General features: G+C 40.7%; 1 protein-coding gene across 5 annotated transcripts in view; it reads left to right on the top strand.

Moving 5' to 3' along the window:
• Positions 1 to 25,139, top strand: part of ANKRD29 (ankyrin repeat domain 29) — a 61,534-nt gene that overhangs the window by 7,649 nt on the left and 28,746 nt on the right. For 4 of the 5 annotated variants that reach the window (XR_009759166.1, XM_061597104.1, XM_061597117.1 and 1 more), the window contains exons 2-5: positions 11,284 to 11,763; positions 16,108 to 16,218; positions 19,339 to 19,437; positions 22,039 to 22,137. Coding sequence is in view for 4 of the 5 variants with exons in the window: in XM_061597104.1 (XP_061453088.1) it covers positions 11,728 to 11,763; positions 16,108 to 16,218; positions 19,339 to 19,437; positions 22,039 to 22,137 (345 nt within the window). In the remaining variant the exon portion in view is untranslated. The remainder of the gene's footprint in view (positions 1 to 11,283; positions 11,764 to 16,107; positions 16,219 to 19,338; positions 19,438 to 22,038; positions 22,138 to 25,139) is intronic. The other variant, XM_061597127.1, reaches the window with a different exon arrangement.

The raw sequence follows: 25,139 nt of genomic DNA, 5'->3' as shown, positions 1-25,139 counted from the left end.
CTGGGCTGTTGAAGAGGGCAGTTTATTTGTCTAATTCATAACCTGTTTTGAAAACCTTCCCAGTATGAACCTTTAATCCTATACTTGCTTTTCTGGGAGTAAAGCGGTATGTTAATCCCCCATACTGGGAGTAAATCCCACTGAATTCAATAGGATTTACTTTTGAGTAGACATGGTTAGGATTGTGCTGTAAATAGATGGGACTTTTGAGTGAACATAGCAAAAGATTGTGTTTGTGTTATAAATCTTTCTCTCCCACTCCAATCCTATTTTTTAAAGCAGTTAGACAGGGCTTACGTAAGTGTCACTGCTTTTATTTGGTAGGAAAATAATATTGATTTTATTTTAAAAAATGTTCTGCAATGACCAACTGGTTTTGACAGACTATTATATGGGGGTTTATGTATTTTTACATCTCCAGTGTATGTGTATGTGTGTGTATGGAATCTTTCCAACAACACTGTGCGGTAAGGTTGGTGATTGGAAACCAAGACAGCTCACAACAAGAAATAAATTCATTTGAAATCCAATAACCATAAAACAAGTATAAAACAGTTGCAACACAGCTTAAAGTGGCATGATTCTGAATTTTGGGTTGGGTGAGTGAAGTTCCTTATCACTTGAGGTTACAGTCCTGTGCATGCTTCCCTATTTGAGTAAGCTCCATTGAATACATTGGGACTTGCTTCTGAGTAAACATGCATAGGATTGCACTATAAATATCTTTACAGGTTGTGTAAATAATAACCATCATAAACATAAACAGCTATGCTTATACAAATATTTCTTCATCCTATGTCCTGATAAGTATCTGATTTCACACTATGGTTGTACATTATTATTTCCTCTACATTTCAAGTGTTCCCTTCTTCCTTGGAGTAGCCATGTTCCCCCTCTGTTGTTTTCACTCTGAGGGGCAGATTAGGCTGAGTGATGGTGAGTAGCCCATGGTCACTCAGTAAACTTTGTAGCTAATTTCCATTAAAAAAATTAATTAAAATGAATTACATGCAGGCAACATTTATGAAGTAGATCCACACAATAAATTTAAAGCATGAACAACTCACATTTAAAGTGCATGACTTCCCCCAAAGAATCTAGGGAAGTAGTTTCCCCCTCACAGTTATAGTTCCCACCACCCTTAACAAACTACAGTTCCTAAGATTCTGTGATGGGAATCATGTGCTTCAAATGTGTGTTGAATGTGCTTTAAATGAATAGTGTGGACCTGCCCTAGGTATGTTGTGCATTCATTAGTGAACTGAAAAGAACAATGTTAAAAGATACTTTTTTAAACAACGGAAGGGCTGTAGCTCAGTGGTAGGGCACATGCTTTGCATGCAAAGGTCCAAAATGCAATATCTGGAAAAGACTATTGCCTGGAATCTTGGAGAGCCAATGCTAGTCCATGTCATTAGTACTGGGCTAGATGGTACCAAATGAATTGTGTCGGTATAGATTCCTTTGTTCCTAAAAGAGGAAAGAGACACAAGGGCCACAGTGTCTCCAAAATTTATTTATGTATTTTATTTACAAAATTTATATACTGCTTTATTGTAAAAAACCTCAAAGTGGTTTACAGAAGGAATTAAAACAATACAATTATTGGCAAAACAGTTAAAACAGGTATTTAAAAACATTCAAAACAATAAAACCAATGAGTTAAAAACAGATAAAAAGTATAATAGCTTCTACATGCCTGAGTAGGCTTGCCTAAACAAAACATGTTTTTAGCAGGTGCTGAAAGGAGTACAATGAAGGTGTCTACCTAATGTCAACAGGCGGAGAGTTCCACAGTGCAGGTGCTGCCACATTAAAGGACTGATTTTTTACACAAGCAGAACAAGTACTATGTGGCAACTGTAACATGGAAAGCACACCTTGAACTTAGCCTGGTAGCAAAACAGCAACCAGTGCAGATTTCAGAGCAGAGATATTATGTGCTGACAGGGTCTCACTCATGTCAGCAGTCGTGCCACAGCATTCTGCACTAACTGCAGCCCCTGGATCAGGTTGTGCTGCATGGGGATTTCTGTGACCTTGGCTGATTGGCTGCCAGGATTTTTTAAATTTTGGTTAGGAACCCTGAGTGATGGTGGGATGCTGAGTTTTCCGCCTTACTCATAGGAATCTTGTTGTAGTTGGTATAGTATTGCATTTAGGAAATCATCACTGTCTTGTTTTTCTTTTTCTATTTGCATTTCATTTACCTCTGACCTCACTCCCTTACATCCATAAAAGCAACAACAGTGGTTCCGTGTGCTCAGCTCAACCCCCTTAAACCCACAGAAGATGCATCTTTTTGTTTGCGTTGTGATTTGTTTCTTGCCCAATAGTGATAAAAGAGAATTCACAAGACTGAGTTGTGTCCAGAATAGTAGAGTTAGAAGGGGCCCATAAGTCCATCAAGTCCATCCCTCTCCTCAATGAAGGAATCCAACTTCATTCATTCATTTTCATTCATTAATTTCATTCATCATTAATTCATTTTGGTGGGTCTACTCTGAGTATGACTATGTCAGATGTCACCCACTATTTTTTCATTTAAGATGCAACCATTTGGAAAGAGCAATCCAAATGGCGGTACTGCTGGAGGAGGAGGAGGCGGAAAACTCCGTAGGATTCTCCTCCTGGTCGGGAGCTGCCAGCCGGCTCTGTCAAAAGCCATGCACACAAGCTGGCCGGGAAGTGCTGGCTCCAACGAAAGGGCTCCTCCTCCACCACGCCCCCCCCCACACCTCCAGAATGTCTGCTGGGATGGCCATCCCCGGTGGACCCTGGCGGCACCAGGGCTCAGCCGCAATGGAGGGCTGCTGGTGGTGGAGCCCATCAGAGTCCAGCACAGCAGGAGCCTGCTGGCTCAGCCTGGGCTCCACAACATCCAATTCACTCCAGCCTGGTGGAAAGGTGAGTTGGATTGTGCCCTAAGTCATTACAATACATGCCATAGTCTGTTTATTTTTATACACCATTTCCACAAATATATAGTGCTCAAAACAGGATGGGCAATTTAAACACAGTAACAAGTTGACATAACCCATTCAATAATGACAGCTTACTTGTAGATATCAAACGTTTAAATTTTATTTATTTATTATTAAGTCTATATCCTGCACCTTCCTCCAAAGGAGCCCAAAGTGGTAATAATTGAGCATAAAGCATGCCAATAGGTCAGTTAATAATATCCAGTAACAACAATATCAGTACTCATTCAGCAATTCATTAAACAGTTCATAATTAAGAGACCTAACAAATATCTCACCCATATCAAACTAGTGGAAAATGAGGTGCTACAAACATAATTGCCCCAAGGGATTTCAAACAGCTTGCCCTCAAACAACAGAAGAGACCCTCCTCTCACTAGGGCCTCAGGTCCTGTGTCAAGAAAGTGCATTCTTATCCCCATGGCAACTGCTCTCCTGTCTATGGACAACAAGAACACCAAGAGAGGCAAGATGGAAAAAGCCTCTCCACATCTTCTGATAAAAGCATACATACTGTTCCTATACTCATGCCATGAATAAACAAATTGCCATTTCCACACCCGAAACACATACAGATAATGTATTAAAAATAGACTTTGCTAGAGTGTAACATTTTCTTTCAATATATCGAATACTCATTGGTAACCTAAAACGTTTAGTCTTCTGGATGCAGCATTTTTATGTTGATTTTAACAGCAAAAGGTAATGCAGGTTAAGCTCCCATTTAACGTAAATGTGCATGCCAAGAAATCCCAAGAAAGACAGTGGAAAATAAAATGTTGCTGCTTTTATTTGAGTCAACTGAGGACAGGTAAACAGTTAACTTCAGAATGAGTCATAAAATACACAAAAGGGGAAAAAGGGGAGGGGAGGAGTCTGAACAGTTGGCAAAACAAGGCATGAAATCATAACCTGCACACAATGTACCAAAGTTGTAAAAAAAAATTCCTAAGCTGGGAGGGGAGGAAGAAAGTATTTTTAAACCTATTGTAACTATACATATAAGAGGAATGTTGGTACATTGTAAGACTAAAAGAAAACTGAGTTTCAGGTCTTAAGAACTGAAGTTGGTTCTGAACAACATACACAGTTGTGCCACTGACTGGATGCCAAAGCACATAATTGTTTACATGCCATAATCATCTCACCAAGAGTTCGGCAAACGAAACAGACTATAACGTGTATTAGATGTGGAGAACCTTTAGCCCTCCAGATGTTGCTGAACTGCAACTCCCATCTTCCCTGGCTATTGGCCTTGTTTTCTGGGGCTGATGGGTGTTGTAGTTCAGCAACATCTGGAGGGCCAAAAGTTCCCTACACCTGATGGCAAATGAGTCAGACGCTTCTCAACCTATTCCATCATGGATTCCATGATGTGACTGTCAAAAAGTTACATAATGACAAGATAATGTGTATTTATTATTCTGGTTTGCGGACCTCCCATTCTGTGTCTTAGTAGGTACCTGTACTGCGTTTAAGTTGTGTCTTAGTTCCTAGGGAATTGAAGTCACTTTCTGTATTAGTGCAGGCTCAGTGCTCAATCTCCTGGTCAAGACACTGTTTTGTCCAGAGTAGAAATAGTAAACTGATACTGAACTGAAACCACTGTGTGGCTCTCTGCCTTACTTGTGATCCTGATTCAGTGAACCATTTCCTATAGGATGGCTAGATCTCAAGGGATATAATATATACTGGACCTTAGTAATTCCCTTGGTTTGTGGCTCTCTAGAAATTATATAACCAGTCTGTTTTTATCCTGCATAAAATGTCCCATTTGAGCAGGACCACTGCATGTATTAATCAGGGCCAAGGCCAGCACCTGCATCCTTGGGCAGCTGCCAGAGTCCCAGTGATATAGAAAGGCCCATTGCTGATGCCTGCTCTGGACCCCTTTCAAAATTAGCCTTTACCTGATCTAGTGCTCTGAACAATTCTAAATGGCTGGTCTAGTTGCAATTTTAATATCCCACAATGCCCCGAGTGACATTACACCAGGTGTACTGTGGGAAATTAAAATGTCAACTAGACACCACTGTCTAATGGTACTTGGAATGTTGGTTGAAGCACTGCTGCTGGTAATGTAGCACCCGCTGCTGCCAGACAAGCCTACTAAGGCCCACCAATAGAAAAGGGGGCCTACCACACGGCACTTTGCTAAGGGCCTCCTAAAACCTGGACCCAGCCCTGATACTGTTATGGCATAGCCACAGACCATATTTGAACAATATATCAAGTACTAGTTTGCCAGAAAAAGAGATTTGTTACTGTTTCAAACTTTAATTGGGTTCACCTTTACTTCAGTGATATGAAAGATTAATATTGTACAGACTATACATATAAAGACATGATGTGGCTTGTATGTCTTCTGTGCATCAAGAAACACAACTTTAGATTAAAAAGAAAATTATAAGAATGATGTCATTATTAATTATTTAAAGGTTAGTAATACCTGTTTAAGACTGTACTTTAAAATATTTGCTATTTGCATTTGTAATAATCTGTCCCTCAGATATTAATATTCACATTAGCTATACACTGCAATGAAACTATCCATTTTGATACATAATTAAAAACATTGGCCCAATGTATTCCTGCTGAAAGGGGAAAGTTAGGAATTACTAGAAAAATACTAGTGAATCAGCAGTACACCTGTATCTCGTAAACACTTAAGAGTTCTGGTTGCCTCCTATACCTTCATGCTGACTTTTGGGGTACAATTGGACCCCAGGTGCACTTTTCATTGTGTAATTTACACATAAATAGACCTACAGGGATGTCCTTCCAGGACACTGTCACAAAATTTAGCCTATACAATGTCCACAATTTTCAGCCAGTTACACTTACCATTTTCCTTCTGGAAACAAAAAACCACCAAGGTCCAAATATACCCCAGCAAAAAGCCCTAGTTCTGCCTCAGACACCTGTTTATTGTGTAATTTACACATGAGTAGTAACTACAGGGCTCTCCTTTTAGGATATTGTCACAAACTGTCACCTATACAATGTCACCAAATTTTAGCCAGTTACCAGTTACTGTTTTCCTTCTGGAAACAAAAAAAACCACTGGGATCCAAATATATCCCAGAAATTGTATTGTACTCAATATGAATGAGGAAGGGGCTGGTGTATACTGCTGAGAAAAATTCTACCTCCTCTGAATAAGTGTTTTTTGGCTCAAGGTGATTTGGTATTGCCAAGCACACTTGTACTGACAACACACTTGTGCTGACAAAAATGGTCTCTTGGGGACAAAGTTATCCCAACCTTCCATTGGAAATCTCATCAGGGTACAAATATACCCCAAAGATAACAATACTGAAAGTGACAAAGAAATGCAAAGAAATGATTGGGGTTATGAAGCAGACTCTTTGATATGAAAAGGCTATAATATTCATATATTCTGGGTGCTTCCAGACTATCGCTATTTTTGGGGATTCAGTCGCACACCAGCAAATTCAGGATGTGCAAATTCAATCACATACCAGCAAATTCAGATTATGCAGTTAGTTATTTGGGTTCCTGTGTAACAAATGTGCTCCCCTCCCTCACCCCCAACAGACTTGTTCAGTGAACAGGTAATCTGAAAGTGATCTCAGAAAGAGACAGAAGAGAAGATGGCAGAGCTTGATGAAATCAATAGGGGAATCTAATGGCTATTTATTTTGCATGATATAAGGGGGAAAATAGCATTAAATTTAAATCTTATGCAATAATGTTTTCCCCATACAATATACAGTTAACATGTGGAATTCAATACCACAGTATATGTGATGGCCATATAGTATAAAAAGATTATAAAAGGACCAGACAATGTCATGTAGGATTCATGTAAATTCTTGCAGAACACCTGTGGCATCTATCTAAGATTATACATCAGTAACTCCTACAATCTAGTAGGGAAAAAATAAGCATCATATATCACTCCTTATAGACTTTGGTTTATGTCAGGTATCCAGGTTTGGCAAGACAAGCCATGGAGCAAGAAGGAACACTCCTGTTTGATTCCAACGGGAAACTATTCTGTTGATGCTGCATCCAATCAATAAAGAATAACATAAGTATGCAATGAAGAGGTTATCCCATTGATGGTAATTGAGACCAGTTACCTATTGTCCAGATAACAGTGACAGGAAATGCTGAGTGGTTGCTATCTACACATTTCACATTGCAGCATCCTACTGTGGACTGCAGTGGAATCTCCTTGATTTAAAACTGCATGTACAGTTAAATAATGTGGGTAAAACATTTAATACACTTGTAAATAATTTAAAGCGTGCTTTGAAAGCTTTCTTTAGTTTGTAAGAGATAAGTGACTTCTAACACTCTGCTGCTTCACTGGAGAGAAGTGCACAGCATTCAATCAACTAAAGAGGGGGCAAAGGTTCACAAAAGGGCATGGCATTACTGGCCACAGCATTATGTTCATGTTTTCTCGCTCTAGAGGATGCTATCTAAAAAATGTCAGTATGCATATCCATGTGTTTGAGTTCTCAATCTTCATGATGCTTCCTTCTTCCCTAGATGTTAAATCTCAGGGATGAGGGACAGGGATAGATAATTGCATCTTGACTCATGCACATGCATGCATGCTATTTCACATATTGGTAGTATAGTTTGGTTTTGATATGTTACAATGCTCTAAATCCACTTACAATTACATATCATATCCATGCCCATGGGCTGTAGAATTAAAAATCACAGATACAGCACATTGTAGTACTACCACAGCGCCTCCTAGTTTTTGTTGTGAAGTGTATTTTTTACATGTATGTACTCTCCAAGGCAAATATGTAGTATAATCAAAGCTCATAGTACTTAGGCACTCTGGTATTACCATGTAAAAGTAATGATGAACATCTGTGTCACCTTGGGATATATGCCCTTGTGCTACAGTGGAAAAATGAGGCATTGCATCTATTTTTACAGTGCACTCTGTAGGCACGGATACTATTAGGCCATCAATAGTAAGTGAGCATGGTTTGCATGGCAAGGTGTTGTTAAAAGAATCAGTTCAAAAGTTGGCAACTGCATTGGACAGGGTGACAAATGCAAAGTTAGTCTGTGTTCTTAGCACCATTAATAGTAGCATAGAAGAGAATTTCAGCAGGTGCCTTGAAACGGGCACTAGCTTCTTTCCCTTCTATGATGTCCCCACTCTAACTATTGTTTATAGAATACAATAGGGGAACAGCTAAAATGAAAGGGCATCAGTGAATGGGTCTTGTCTGATCCATTTCTGGATATATGGGTTTCCAGACACAAATCAAAGTACTGTCACTTATGTATAAAGCCCTAAATAGCTTACAACCTGGGCACGTAAAGCAGTGGATACATTTGGAATTTAGAGAAGGCATCATAGGCACCAATCACAAAATGATTGCAATGGAAGCGTAGCATAACACAAAGTGGCTATTGTGAGGACGTGGCATAATGGATGCCTCATCTACAAGAGCAGAAAAAGAGACAGGGCCACAAAATGTTGGGCCTGCCCCATCAGCCACACAATCGGGGGGGGGAATGTACCTATATCAGTGACTGCCATGCTCGCTTGCCTCTTTGCACCTCTCCTCTGTTCAGCATCCACTCCTGATGTCCAGTGAAATGTGGGCATGTTTAAGGGGGGAGGTTAATGAAGGAGATGCTGTGTGAGTCAAATAGGAACTGAGTATGAAGAACAGACAGGCTTTTGTGTATTGGGGATTTCTGAGAAGATATTTCCTGAAATATTTTGTAGATGCCATAGAAGGTACTGGCAGGCACTCTGGCACCAAACTGATTATCCTGGCCTAAAGAAACACCCTTTACTGCATGAGATGGCCTGAACACTGCATTTGTCATCTGAGACTCCCTGGATCCCCAGACTATCTGAAGTTATGTGGCTCATTACTAGAAACAGGGATGTTTTCAGTTGTTTGTTGTTGTTATGTGCCTCCAAGTCGACTACGACTTATGGCGACCCTATGAATCAGTGACCTCCAACAGCATGAACCACCCTGTTCAGATCTTGTAAGTTCAGGTCTGTGGCTTCCTTCCATCTCTTGTTTGGCCTTCCTCTTTTTCTACTTAATTGTTAAATTGTACGTCGCATAGAGTGGCCATTGGCCAGATAGGCGACCCACAAATTAAATTATTATTATTATTATTATTACTTCCTTCTGTTTTTCCAAGCATTATTATCTTTTCTAATGAATCATGTCTTCTCATTATGTGTCCAAAGTATGATAACCTCAGTTTCATCATTTTAGCTTCAAGTGATAGTTCTGGTTTAATTTGTTCTAACGCCCAATTATTTGTCTTTTTTGCAGTCCATGGTATCTGCAAAGCTCTTCTCCAACACCACATTTCAAATGCGTTGATTTTTCTCTTATCAGCTTTTTTCACTGTCCAACTTTCACATCCATACATAGAGATCGGAAATATCATGGTCTGAATGATCCTGACTTTAGTGTTCAGTGATACATCTTTACATTTGAGGACCTTTTCTAGTTCTCTCACAGCTGCCCTCCCCAGTCCTAGCCTTCTTCTGATTTCTTGACTATGGTCTTCATTTTGGTTAATGATTGTGCCAAGATATTGATTATCCTTGACAAGTTCAATGTCCTCATTGTCAACTGTTAAGTTGCATAAATCTTGTCATTACTTTAGTCTTTTTGACATTCAGCTGTAGTCCTGCTTTTGTGCTTTCCTCTTGAACTTTCATCAGCATTCATTTCAAATCATTACTGGTTTCTGCTAGTAGTATGGTATCGTCTGCATATCTTAAATTATTGATATTTCCCTCTCCAATTTTCACACCTCCTTCTTCTTGGTCCAATCCTGCTTTCCGTATGATATGTTCTGCATATAGATTAAATAAATGGGGTGATAAAATACACCCCTGTCTCACACCCTTTCCGATGGGGAACCAATCGGTTTCTCCATATTCTGTCCTTATAGTAGCCTCTTGTCCAAAGTATAGGTTGCGCATCAGGACAATCAGATGCTGTGGCACCCCCATTTCTTTTAAAGCATTCCATAGTTTTTCATGATCTACACAGTCAATGGCTTTGCTGTAATCTATAAAGCACAGGGTGATTTTCTTCTGAAATTCCTTGGTCCGTTCCATTATCCAACGTATGTTTGCGATATGATCTCTGGTACCTCTTCCCTTTCTAAATCCAGCTTAGACGTCTGCATTTCTTGCTCCATATATGGTAAGAGCCTTTGTTGTAGAATCTTGAGCAGTACTTTAGTTGCATGGGATATTAAGGCAATAGTTCCATAATTACTGCATTCCCTGGGATCCCCTTTCTTTGGAATTGGGATGTATATGGAACGCTTCCAGTCTGTGGGCAGTTGTAGCATCCTGTTTATGAAATGCCTTCTCCAGTGAGGCTCACCTGGTACCAACTTGATGCCATTATAGCTCCAGGAAGAGACTTTTAACATGTACAAATAATTAACTGCATGTATTCTGCTGTAATGAATTTTATGCTGTTGCTTTGTTCTCTATGTTTACATAAGATTTTAATTTTTGACTTGTGTTTAATTATCCTTATCGTTTGCCATTCTGATAGTTTTGCTGAAAGGTGGTCTTAAAAACAAAACAAAATATTTTAAAATTATTTCCACTGAGAATTCAAATATAGGCATAGCCGGACAAATTCCACCGTCAACATCTCCCCTTTAAACAATTATTGCAGATACAAGACAAGAAGCCCTGCCTTCCTAGCATTTGTCCAAAATTAACAGAAGGTTCTTGATCATAGGACCAACTGAAGCAGAGGTGAGGTACCCTGGGGCTCTCTTGATCCCTCCATCTGGCCCCGTTCCTAGGTTACACCCTTCCACAACCACGGTGCAGGCCTTCCTTAAGTGCTTGTGCCTGTCTGCAATGTGGCTGCGTACATACCATACATTTAAGCACACCGCTTCCTCCAAAGAATCTTGGGAGCTGTAGTTTGCTGCTCACAGAGCGACAATTTTCAGCTCCCTTTACATACGATCGTTCTTAAGATTCTGAGAATTCTTCATACCTCTTGCTTGCCCGGATAGAGATTTACGTGTCTGTCTGTGTGTACGGGCGTAGAAACCTCTGGCTTTTGCGAAGCTGGAACCTAGCCTACTGCACAAGGGCCACCACTTCCTCAGGATGGAAAACATTTTCCCACTTCAAAACCAAAAGGTCTCAAAGAAGTGAGCAACCTTTATTACGCCTTTTCATTAGGTCCTAAATAAATTCACATAGTAAAATGTGCATTTCCCTCCTATAACCGGCTATCAGTCCCTCTTCTAGTTTTTTTTATCTTCCTTGTTGCAGCACTCAGAGACCAACGGTATCGCTTGGTAGCGCAGCTAAAACATGCAATACTGAGCGTGAGCGCGCACTTCTTACGACCAGCTGTACATCACTTTCGCTCTGGTTGCAAGCTCAGCAACTGCTGCTTGCGGTGTAACCTAACCGAGCGAGGGAATTCTCCAAGGGCGCAATGATGAGAGAACAAAGCGTGCAACTCCCGAAGAAGAGCAGGCCTCGTGCTGCTGCTGCTGGTAGTGTCGGCTCTCTGGTTGGCAGCCTGCCGCCGCTCTTACTCAGACGCCGACTCGGGCGCGGTGCTGGTGCTGCTGCCTGCAGCCCTGCAGCCCACTCTGCTTCAGTCGCTCTTCAGGGCGAGCCACTGATCGCTCCCGTGCCAACGCCGGAGAAGGCCCGGGAAGGCAGAGCTGCTGGGGAGGCGATGCAACTTCACTGGATGTGTCAGGCATGAACCGCCTCGGTAATCTTAACATGTCTTTCAAGGTAAGCTTTTCCCCAGCCACGGGTGGGCTTCTTCCAAATCCTTCTGTGGCTGTGTCCTGTTACCACTGCAGCTGCCATAGCAGGCCTGGGTGCGCGGTCCCTCTGCCTTTGGATACGGCTCTTGAGAGGCATGTAGAACTCCTCTCTTTAATAACAGCCAGCGCAGTTTGTGGAAAGCCAGGTGGCTGGTTGGCTAGTGCAGAAAAGTAATGTTTGCTGTATTATTAAACGACGAATAGGGAGGGGGTGGGGAGTGCTGAAAGGTTAAGCGTGTGTAATTTGGCCGAGTCATTCATTTCCAGGTTTAACTTAGACTGGGTATGTGTTAAAAATGAGCAGTGCAAAGAAATAATGCCCTCCACTTTATGAAACCTTTCATCTAGTAATCGCAGATGCGTGGGCTGTCTGTGTGTTAAGTGGTGAGGGGAAAAACTCTGTGTTCATGCACAAAAGCACACTGTTTTCTACTACCACTACACGTTCGTGGGGCAGAGCACCAGCACTGAACACATGCACTGTGGAGCATCCTTGTAGGCGTGGATCTTTTATGCCCAGTTCAGACTTAACATGTACAAGTGTGTGTTCAAGGTAGCTGTAAAGAGACAAGAGCTTGTGCTGAATTATTATTATGAATATAATTCAGGGACCCTCAAGGCAGCTTAAGCAAAGCCAACACAGGCTGAAAAAGAACAGTTTAACATAACAATTAAAAAATACAGAACAATGAATTAAAATTATTTTAAGTTTATGTGCAGCCAAGTGCCTGCTGAAAGAAGTTGACTTCTGCCACTGGCTAAAATGCAAGAAGGTAAGAGCCAGGGTAGCCTCCCTCCAAAGAGCTGTATCTATTGTACGTGCCACAACCAAAAAGGCCCTGTCTTTATTACTGTACCTTCATGCTTCTTTTCTTTTGCTTCCCACTGTTGTATGAACACAGAAATCTTCTTATACTAGAGGGGTGCACGTAAACCCCTTTTCCCCAATCACATACTGAACGAACAAATGAAGGGGGTTGTACCACATAGCCTTGCCCCATGCTATTAATGTATGCACTGGTCATAGGATGCGCTATTGGACTGAAACTAATGGTACATTTACACCAGATGTGGGGAATTTGACCCTCCAAATGTTGCTGAACTATAACTCCCATCAACCCCAGAAGTGTGGCCAATTGCTCAGGGATGATAGGAGTTGTAATTCAGGAACATATTGAGGGCCAAACAGGGCCAGCACCAAGCATGACTGGGCCCTTGGGCACTAGCCTGCCTGGGGCCCACAGCGCCATAGCCCAATACCTGCCCCCCCAGATAAAGGCGGCGCGTGCATGCCCCACCTACCTCTCATGTCGTGTGAATGACATGTGTGCATAGTGTGCATGCCTGCCATCAACCAAGATGGCAGTGGGGGTGTCAGCCCTTTAGGGAAGCGCCCAGGCCATCTTGGGTGATGGCAGCCATGCGCACACAGTACACACAGCATTCACACTGATGGGAGGGGTAGGTGGGGTGTGCACGTGGGCTTATTGAAGCACAAACGGTCTGTATTGAGGGGTGGTGCCTGGGAGCTCCCTCTCTGCGATCCTTGGCAAGGTTGGGTTGAAAAACCCAACACTGCTGCAGATTACGGAATGGGAGCACCATTTTCCTACCCTAAGCAGGGGCCCTCTTGCACTGGCACTGGGGCCAAAGATTCCTCATACCTGATTTAGAGCAGTATTGTCTCCTTTGACTGGCAATGACTCTCCCAGGTCTCAGACAGAGACCTATCCCATCACTTGTTATTTGATCCTTTTAGCTGGAGATGCTGAGTAATTGTTTTTAAAAATAAAGATAATACTTGACAATTGTTGCTGCTTGGTTTTTTATTTGCTGTTTATTCAGCAACTAAAATACTTAAAGTTATAAGTTTTATTTTAACTTTTTATGGCTGTGTTCTTGGTTCAAGAAAAAACACATGTACACCAAGTTATCATACTAGGGTGGTAATAAAGATAGGCTAGGCTTTGCCTATAACAAGGATTAGAGTAAGAAGTCTGAGTTCACGTTACTTAAGTACATAGAGGAGAGGGGAGGATTATAACTCATCAGAAAACAAGATACAATTAATAGATAATAGTACAGGATATGTTGCTGACTGGTCTCTATATTATGCAGTTTATGTATTTCTGTCTCTGTTCTTTAAAGTGCAGCTTTTAAGTTCAATGCTATTTATTAATATGTCATGTTTCTCTTCAGCCTGCATCTTATTGCAGAGCTTTTTGTTCATTTTTATGATTGTGTATTTTTATGAGTTTGGTAGTCTTGATTAACATGAATGGATCTGTCATTATGATTTTGCTAGACAGACTTGATGGTCCATGAGGGACTTGATAAAAGGGCTTTAATGGACCATAATGGCCTGGAATCTATCTCCTGCTTTGACAATGGGATACAATCACAGTGTGGGAAAGAGACAGACAGACAGATTGAAGCAGTTGCAGTTCTGAATTTAAACAAAGATAGTCAAAGAGAGCTTTGAATTAGCTGAAGGCACTTTGAGTGCAGGTCTGTTTGGGAATCTGACACAGGATTAGCAGTTGCACTTCCTGACTTGGGAGTCTGCTTGTTTCCAATATATTTTTTAAAGAAAGATTACAAAGGTATAATCAATAACCAGGGCTCTCTCATCCCAAGAAAATTTAATCCCGTAGCTTTTTACTAGATGTCTCACTGCTCAGGGAAATGGGGACTGATAATAATAGTAGAGCAAATATGATGGGAATCAAAACAGTAATTCTGTCTACTCTACAGTACAATACAGGATACAGGAATCATAAAATGATTTATGTCAGCCAGCTAATTTGTATGGCCCCAACCTGAATTTCCAGAAATATAAGTTTGAAGCTCTTTTAATAACATTTAAAGGAAATCTTGATGATGTGGCTATATTGTGTGCCCTTTGTACTGCTTTGAAAGGGTGACAGTGCCTGACTACAGGGGACAGGGAGATAGGATAAGGTCAATTAGTACGGGATGCCAAATGATTCAGGAATACTGTATATTCCGGTTACAGCAGCCCAATTCACAGCTAGTGGTACTATATCCCATTTAATGGAAAGCTGGTAATTGTGGTGTTTTGCTTGTGCAGGAGCAGGTTGAATAACCTGTAGGTGTCATCTTTGTTTGGTTTACATGTGTATGTGATTATTGGGAGTGCTGGAAAGCTAGAGTACACAGCTTCCCAAGAAGAAAAAGTATGTACAATAGCAGAAAGCGATGAAACTTTAAGCTTGAAAGCAGCTTGAATTTACAGAAAGCACAGTTTTCCAGAAACAGGTCAGTTGAATTACGCACAGATGACATGTAACAAGAACTCTGTATTACCTTTCAAAAATGATGTCCTCTGAAGAGAATCAGTAACAACCTTCTGTCTTTTCTTTATGCTCTTTGTAGAGCTGTTACCCAGTTAGAGAAAATTTACTAGATTCATTTTGTGACTTTCAGATGATTTAGCAATTAAACATCTGCAAACATTTGCATATAAGTAAATGAATAGAATCTTGGTTCATGGCAGGGATGCGAGCGCGCAGCATGCATGCGTGCCATCAGCCAAGATGGCGGCAGAGGCTTTAGGAAAACCTCAGCCGCCATCTTTCTTAAGGGCACCGCTGCGTGCGCAACCGCAGAACAAGGTAAGAAAGGGAATGGCAGAGCCCAAAGCTCTTGCCGTGCGATCCTCGGCAGCGATCCTGCCACGAATCGCAGAAGGGGAGCAGAGGGGCCCCTCACGGGCTCCTGTAGCCTCAGGGGCCCTTGGGCCAGTGCCCCACATGGCTGCCCCTTGGAACCAGCCCTGCCTCCAGCATGAGAACATATCTTGTGTTCCTCCATCCTTGGCGGGCTTTGGTTTTGCCAAATTCTGTGACCCCTTAGTCAGTGGCTCTTGAGTATAAGATTGTGCCCTAAAAGCTTTTCTTGTGCGCTTGTTTGACAATTGCTTGATTCCTTTGAGTTCTGATGCATTAAGGCTTATCCACTCTTGTGGGAGCAAGGGTGGAAAAGGTGCATCAATGTGGTCTTTCTAGAGAATAAAATAATCTGCAGTTTTCTGTTGGTGCTGTACTTGCATTATTATATAGGTCCAATACCCCACAGGATAATATGGTATTCTTCGACTTTGCGGAAAAGTTGTGTTTCTTTTTACCACTTAACAAAATAAAACAGATAACGTGCACTGTTAAAAGCAAAGGAGCTTTGCCAGGAAAATAATAATAATAATAATAATTTATATCAGCAAGGTTTTACAGATATCCCCATGTTTGTACATAGTAATCTGATTTTTGTTGTGTTTTTGTTTTATTAACAGAAGGAGACACCACTTGCAAATGCTGCATTTTGGGCTGCAAGGAAAGGAAACTTGGCACTTCTTCAGCTGCTGTTGAACAGTGGGCGTGTCGATGTGGACTGCAAAGACAGTGTAAGGACTTTGTTTGTGCATGACACAAACAAATGATTTGCATTTGTTTCCATAATCTGTTCAAGTAGAAGAGGGGGGGAAAACCTGACTTCAGTGCATTATTTTCTTCATCTTGACTGGTGCTCAAAAATAAGAGTCAAGCTACATATTACGTGGCAGTTCCATGACTAGAACTCCTGTTTTATCTTTCTTAAAAAGTAGCTGGGGGGGGGATTTGGATCTAAGTGAGGGGTAGATGTAACCCTTTGTTCCCTGGCAACAATTGCTTGCTGCTATTAGCTGTAAAGACCTAAAGGCACAATTTATGTCCACGAGTTTTCTCTTTTGTGACTAATAGCAGCAGGAGGGTGCAATTTGGATAGGAACTGTGATGCAGAAACAAAAGGTTAGACCAGTGGTAGGGAATTAGTGGCCTGCAGGCCTAATTAGGTCCACTAGCCCTCAGCGGTCACCTGCCAGGCTGTTTTGGGTAAACCATGGCTACCTTTCCCGGGCCTGATGTCATATATGCTGTTAGGTGCAGGAAAGTTGAAGCCAGGAAGACGAATGCACTCCCCATTCTTCCCTTGCCTTAAAAAATCAGTGCTTTTTAAATTTGACACCTTTTCCTGTCACTGCCCATGACAAAAGGAAAAAGCATCCTTCTTTTTATGCAAAGAATTGGAAGCACACCAGAACCACACTGGCTTTCTTAATATTTAATTTATTCTTTATTTTCTTAACATAATTATCCATCTAAATAATGCAAGAGTGGTCCAACAAATATTGCTCCAGTCCAGAATGGGAATTAGTAGCTAGCAAAGGCCTGGATAAACAGGTAGGTCTTAATCAGGTGATGAAAACTTCACATTAAGTACCTACTTTATTTTAGAGGGGAGGGAGTTCATCACAGAAAAGGTCTCTAAATAATGAATTTATACAGTTTCTTGAGATGTCCAGGTCCCAAGTTGTGTAGTGCTTTGTCGACGTATGAAGGATTAGATAGTCTACATAGCTTGCGTAACTTTTTGGTACATGTATAGTTTTCACACAGAAGGAGGCTAATGTGTCATTCGGGAGAGTATTTCATAACAATGCACCGTCACTTTATGATTTAGATGGAATTTTGGCTAAAAATGGTACATGAGGACAGCATGGCTGAATATATGCTAGGTCAGGGATAGCCAATGTGGAGCTATCCAGATGTTTTGGACTACAACTCCTATCATCCCTGATCATTGGCTATGCTTGCTAGTGCTGGTAGGCATTTAGTTCACATTTATTTATTTATTTGATTATTTGATTTATATCCTTCCCTTCCTCCCAGCAGGAGTCTAGGGCGGCATTTAGAGAGCACCACATTGGCTACTCCTGCAGTAGATTCATTACACCTAGTTTCTGTTTCTGACTCTGTTGTTTTGGGCCCAAATGACCATGCATTATTCAGTTTCTTTCTCTATAATGCTTATCCACCAGAGATCTGAGGAAAAGTTTTATATTGTTCTAAAAATGCAGCCAGTGCTAAAGGACTCTGGACATACATGCACAATAAATACACATAAAAATAGGAAACATCTATATGCAAATAAATTGTATCCAGTAATTCAACTATTGATAAAAGATTTTAACTTTTATTAATATTTATTTATTTACATTTTTTTATTTAAAACATTTCCATACAGCATGCTGTTGGTTAAAATTCTATGGTGGTGCACAACAGTATAACTGCACTCTAATAAAATTAACATATTAATTGCAAGAAAATAACAGCATTGCACAGAAGCCAGATATTTAAAAGTTTGGTATCAGTGCGCAGCAAATGCCAATATCAAAAGAAGGAAATAAGAATGTAGTGACACTCTGAAAAAACTAACAGCTTGGTTTCCTTATTGCTAACATATTGCAGTTGCTAGTACTGTATGGAGGAATATTAATCCACCACTTGATTGGAGCTTTGGGCTATAATCCTGTGCCACCTTACCAAGAAATAAACCCCATCAATGTGGCTTATTTCTGAGTTGCCATGTACAGGATTGTGCTATAAAGCACTGAAGAACAAATAATTTCCTTTATAGAGGCATGGGTCGTAAATGTAGATATATTGCCCAAATAATGTGTACAATGGACTGCTTCCCACAAGAACTCCTCAAACAAAAGGACCAAAATCCAAAGAGCTCTGCTACAAGCCTAATGGAGAGAAATGATACTGTTGGGGAAGCACTTGGAAGATCAGATGCTGTCCAGAAGACAAAAGGGATAATGCCAATAGACCCAGAAACATGGGGAACCTGTCACCTTCTCCATATTTCCAATCCAGCAACATCTGGAGGGCCACAGATTCCCAACCCCTGATGTAGGCAATAGAAAAAAAAGAAGTGATATTGAACATTACTTGTTCAAGTAATGCTGGACACCAGCTAAATGCTATACTGTTCAGTGAGTTAGGTAACTTTAGACCCTTGATGGTCTTGGGCCTTTCTCTTCAGATGGAAATGCAAATCATATTACTTACTTCAAGATGTAGTTAGCCAGCTCTGCTGCATTTGGGAGCCTTCCTGCTCATTCTGCCAAGTAGGGCCATGGACATCTTCCCTAAAGTCCTGACCCAATGGAACCACAGATACTGTTTATAAACCATATTCTTCTGGACTTCAGTATGGTATGGTGAGACCAGATAAGGTTTTGCCTCCCTGGGCTCCTACTGGGAGAAAGGGTGGGATATAAATCTAAATAATTATAATAGTGAAAAATTTGTAAACAGAAATCACTAATGTTCTTCAGTTGGCTGAGCATTTGTAAAGCCAGGAGGCATGGAATGCAGTGGGCATAGATATGGAAGGTAAGTGGGAGCATCCCACTTCATTTGCATGCTATACATAATTTTAATTTTTACAAAGAGGGATACTGGGATATGTTCTTGCTCAGAAGCCACAACCTCTAGCATCCTCTTGTACTCTCCGTATGCTAGAAGTAGAGAAACTTTCAGTAGTTACTCAGCAGTGATGATAAGGCATTTTGCATATGTCAAAGGTCCCCCCTTCTCCACTAAACTTGCATGTTCAGATAAATTATATAGGAGCTTCAGGTTAGCATTGCTTGTTATTATATTTAAGATACCTATTTGTATTTCTTTATGCCCAGCTTGGTTCAACAGCTCTTATGGTAGCATCTTACTACGGTCACAAAGAATGCGTGCAAGAATTGGTGTTGCAAGGAGCTGATATCAATCTTCAGAGAGAGGTATGATAGAATTCTGAATTTAAAGAGGGATTGCAGGAAAGACCTATTATATGGTGAGAACTTGTGGGTATATTCCAAGGCTGTCCATAGCAAATGTCATGCTCAGGTTCGGCAAGTTTGGGTCCTGGTTAGTGGATAGAGCTTACAAAGGGTTCCCAGAGAAGAACAGCTTCTCCTAGGATGTTACAAGGGCCTGGTGTGCCTGCCACCGTAGTTCCCAATTTGCACTATAGTGGGAAACTATTATTAATTGCAGCTTCCTGGTTTGTTTCCTCACTTGTGTAAAGTGGGAAAGTTAGCAAGAGCAGAGGGGCTGTGTGAAAGTTGTGCATATCCTAGCCAATTAGCCAGGATTAAATTGTGCAAACACAACCAGTATCTTTGACTGATTACAGAACACAGTAACGAGTCAGAATAGTGGGATTGATATTCTGAATTTCCTTGGTTATGTGCAGCCAGGATATCAGTTTCTTGCTATGGGGTTGTCAGACTCTCTTTCTTAGCAGGCTTCTGTACAAGCAGGAGAGACCACTTGCTGTTAAACTGCATAGTACTACTCAGACTTGCCCTGACTCAGTTGGAGATTAATATTCTCCCAAGATAGTGTTTAGGATCATCCTCTTTCATGCTAGCCTTTTAATCATCCTTTTTTATAACAGTCTTTTAAATGCCTGTTGCAAAGGGACTACAGGATATAGTGATGACCACATCCTTATTTTAACATATCCTGTTTGTATGCACAGTTATAATTGCAGCTCTCAGTGTTGTTCTTTAAACTTAGAGAGAAAGCTAGTTAGTAAAAGTTGCCACATTTTTCCTGGTAGGGCTCCTCTGTATTTCAGAACTATATGACAAGCAGTAATACAGGTGGTGATTTCCTCATCACAAGATCTCAGTGCTGTGAAAAGCTTCACACATTAAATTGCTGTCCGTCACAGACAAATACATTATGAGAAAAAGGAATGGCAGTCTTGCTTTGTTGACATCAACATTCTATCCAGTAGCAAAATCTCTTGTTCTAATATGTGGTCTGTCTAGGCCTGTATTAGAATTATTCACAAACTAAACATGCTAATGATCTTGACTATCCCCCAGGAGCCTGGAGCCATTTTTCACTGATAACAGAAAACAGATATGGGTCAAAAGAATGACACAGTTCTCTTTCATTTACAAAATATATGTATATACCTGTCTTGGTTACCTAGAATTAAAATACCAGTCCCTTTGCTGGTATCTGCAAATTGCAACACTGTCAGATCTACTGGTGGATAATGCGAGTTTTCCTAGATGAATTTAAAGTTAGTTAGAATTGCTTTATAAGTTGCTGGTATGAGGCTTTCATCCAACAAAGCACTTAATGTATGTGAATAGTTCCATTATCTTCATGTACTTAAGCATCTGATAAAGAGACCTAGGAGAATAAAGCTAACATGGCCACTTGACCTATCTCTAAGAATCCTTTTTGAAGCATTCTTTCAACAACAGAAAGACATAGCAACAGATCTTGCTGAACTTATTTTAATGTATCCTGTTTGATGTACAAATGACTGGCTTGCCATATGATTGCATGCACACTTGTGTAACTAATCACTTGATAAATGGTTTTCTGTATGCACCCTTAGAGACAACCCTCCAGGCTGCCAGTGTTAGCAGAAATTGGAAGCATATCTTCAATTCCATGAAAGATTGGCAGGCGAGACTTAATGACTTCTGAGGGAGGGGAGCATAGAGCGCATGTCATAAGCCTCACCTCGAGACATTGTTCCACTGAACAGAAAGTCTGGCTCAGAGCTTGGAAAAGTTACTTTTTTGAACTACAACTCCCATCAGCCCCAGCCAGCATAACCACTGGATTGGGCTGATGGGGGTTATAGTTCAAAAAAGTAACTTTTCCAAGCTCTGGTCTGGCTGCATTTGGGGAACCTTTGGCCCTCCAGGTGTCGCTGAACTACATCTCCCATCATCCTAGGCTATTAGCTATGCTTGCTGTGTGCAGTGCAACCATATTGCAAGCCAGTCATCTGTACATCAAACAGGATACATTAAAATAAGTTCAGCAAGATCTGTTGCAATGCCTTTTTGTTGTTGATAGGTCAAGTGGCTATGTTAGCTACACTAAACCATGGTTTAGTAAAACAAACCAACTTCACATAATAGGTTATGAAGCTAGCTTGCGAAGTTCTCCTCCCTGGCATGAAGAGGAGGAAAGGGGAGTGAAGAGTGTGTGAGTCTGAGGCTGACGGTAGCAATTTCCTGCTTGTGCACATAGGGCTGACTAAACTTTAGTTTAGTGTTATGTAGAAACCAGGCCTCTGCTTATTTCTTCTATCACAGCTGCATGACAGAAATTTAATAAGTAGAGTTTTTCATGTCATATCTTCATGCTAGAAAAAGTGACATCTGTTGGATTTTGTGCCTTCCAAAATAAAATAATGTGAGAATGCCTTTATTGAAGAGCATATGCTGCTAGAGATGAGAATTTGAGTTCACACATTTCAGGCATTACCAACTTTACTTTTTTTTTAAACAGCAGCTATTACTTAATTTAAATGAAATGTACTTACATACCTAATATCTGGGCTTTATGTTTCTCATTCTCAGTCTGGTGCCACTGCCCTGTTCTTTGCTGCACAGCAAGGTCACAGCGAGATTGTGAAGTTTCTCTTTGAGTATGGTGCTTCCACAGAATTTAAAACCAAAGTAAGAGACTATGTTTGGCTTTAACATGATGATGAATTTCAGCAGGCAGGACTGATCAGAAACTTGGCATGGAGAGCAAGCAAGAGGCCCATGATATAATTCTGCTTGTTGCCACACAACTCTCTGGCAGGACATTAATTCGGTCCTGGTTTTTATTCCTCCATTTCATTGTATGAGTGCTGCTCCATTTCCTTATATTTTGTACTCTTTCCATTTCAGAAAGGCATAGCCAAAGCTGACCAGATTGATAGTCTCTTTTATACTGCCCAAAGGTGTAAAATCAAGAAGCAAACTTAAAAATGAAAGAAGAAGAAACAAAGATTCTCTGCTTGGATATTAAACTGTAAATTTTATTTATTTATTTATTTATTTATTATTTAATTACTATCCCTCCCTTCCTCCCAGGAGGAGCCCAGGGCGGCAAACAGAAGCGCTAAAAACACTTTAAAACATCATAAAAACAGACCTTAAAATACATTAAAACAAAACAACATTAAAAACATTTTTAAAAGAGTTAAAAACATTTTTTAAAAAACTTATTAACAAGCAATTCTAACAGATGCAGACTGGGATAGGTCTCAAAAGGCTTGTTGAAAGAGAAAAGTCTTCAAAAGGCGCCGAAAAGATAGCAGAGATGGTGCCTGCCTAATTTTCAAAGGGAGGGAATTCCACAGGGCAGGTGCTGCCACACTAAAGGACCATTTCCTGTATTGTGCAGAACGAACCTCCTGTTAAGATGGTATCTGCAGGAGGCCCTCACCTGCAGAGTGCAGTGATCAACTGGGTATATAAGGGATAAGACAGTCTTTCAGATATCCTGGTCCCGAGCTGTATAGGGCTGTGTATGCCAAAACCAGAACCTTGAACTTACCCTGGTAGCAAATGGGCAGCCAGTGCAATTCTTTCAGCAGCAGGGTGACATGCTGGCGATACCCTGCCCCAGTGAGCAGTCTTGCCACTGCATTTTGCACCAGCTGCAACTTCCGGACCAACCTCAAGGGCAGCCCCACATAGAGCGCATTACAGTAATCCAGCCTGGAGGTTACCAGTGCGTGGACAACAGTTTTCCAATGTATGGAATTTACTGCTGCAAGTATTCAGGCAGCTGGATTTTTAAAAAGATATTGTCATTTCATTTCATTACAAGAGTAGCTACTGTATACCTGCCAGGATAAGTCTAAATAACCGATGTGCTTTAGGCAGTCAGATGACCATGGTTTGAAATGTGGAAGAATTAGATTTTTCTTGCCTGTAGTCAGTGCCACCTGCACAATTGTGTTAGGCCAAATCTGTATCTATGGATTTTTATAGCATTGTGTTAGTGTGAAATCACATATGGCTCATGCAAAATGCAACCATTTCACCTTCACCTTTTCTGCTCTTACACTGTCTCCCTGCCAGCAAGGGAGAGAAAGAAACAGAGAATGCTGGCATGAAGAGGAGGACCTGAATAACACATTGCCATGCATATTATTTATTTAGTTAAGCTATTTATTAGACCACTTAATTACCAAAGTTCCAAAGTGGTGTACATAAACATTCAAAAATATTTTAATTAAAAAGCATATAATGGATAACATCAATTAAAATTAATAATAGACAATTTCCATAAAATGCCTGATGTGGTCTTATGTGTGAGTAAAAAGTGTTTCTGCGTGCATTGGGAGGAGGTCAGGACAGACTGATTATTATTTTCCTTCTTGGCTGCACCCTAACACTGTGCTGGTAGTCTTCCAGAGCAGAGTTATTGGGAGATGTCTGTGTGTGTGTGTATGTGAGGGACACAGCAAGGAACCAGAAAAATTACAGAAAAGGCCTCTCCTGTATAACAGCAGCATAGCTGTTTCTTGGTAATTGTGCTATGATTATGCAAACTCTGTTCTGATTTGCTGATGTGCAGTTGTGCCAGGATGGTTTTCATTTCTCAGAATTTCCAATGTGTTTGCCAGCAACAGCAATGCAGCCTCAGCTTCTGATTCCTTACAGATGTTACCAGATGTAGCCAAAGTTGTTCTAAAATTAACACGGAACAACTAAAACAAGTACAAAAGTGAAGAATGTGAAACACCTTCATATGAAGGGCTGCTTATATGAGGAGTGGCGTAATATCTGTAACTGGTGGAATGAGTGTTCATCCTCATTTGCTTTGCAGGGTGTTTTATATGTTGTCCAGTTAATCATTTATTCACTTTCAGAGCATTTCTCCATCACTTTCTTAACTGAAAAATGCCTGTTTCTTTTTAAAAGTGGATTTATTGTGCGAGGACAGGTGTGGGGAACCTTTGGCCCTCCAGATGTTAAACATACATCTCCCATCATCCCTGGCCATTGGTCATGCTTGCTGAGGCTGACAGGACCTGTAGTTCAGCAGCCTCTGAAGGGCCAAAGGTTCCCTACATCTGAGTTAGGGCAAAGAGTGCTTTAACACACTTTTAAGTGTGCAAACCTAAATTTCCTGGTTTGCTCTTGAAGACCTCCCACAAAACACAGACAATGTGGAGGTGCTCTCCGACGCATATATTTGCATTTAGTAAAACATATATTAGAAGCAACTACAGAATCTAGAAAGCCCTCATGACCCAAGGATTGTCCTCTTGTGCCCCCAGTAATAGACATAACTGAGGTAGTTTGTAAAAGAGGCGAAAATGAAAACAAAATGAAAACTGCCATTACGTGGGGGTTATGCAAGGGTTGCGCTGGAGATCTATAAAAGGCTGCAAAGCAAGTGTGGAAAGGTTGCTCATCATATTTCATGATTATATCACTAGGGAGTATTTGATAAAATGGACAAATAACAAATCAGAAACTCAGAAAAGTATATGCTTACTAGTATGCGACTGACCTGTGGAATTCACTGGCGCAGGATTATTTAGTTTTGTATTTATTTTTTAATGTTTCATATATAGTTCATATAAAATAGCACAAGGCGGTATATATCCTAAAAACCACAATATTTAGTAATTGCTGTCAGTATGGTTGAGCTAAAAAATATAGATGCCTGG

The sequence above is a fragment of the Rhineura floridana genome, chromosome 1, assembly GCF_030035675.1.
Source record: "Rhineura floridana isolate rRhiFlo1 chromosome 1, rRhiFlo1.hap2, whole genome shotgun sequence".
Taxonomy (NCBI): Eukaryota; Metazoa; Chordata; class Lepidosauria; order Squamata; family Rhineuridae; genus Rhineura; species Rhineura floridana.
The sequence above is the reverse complement of the archived record's forward strand: the minus strand, read 5'-3'. Positions and strand labels throughout refer to the sequence as shown.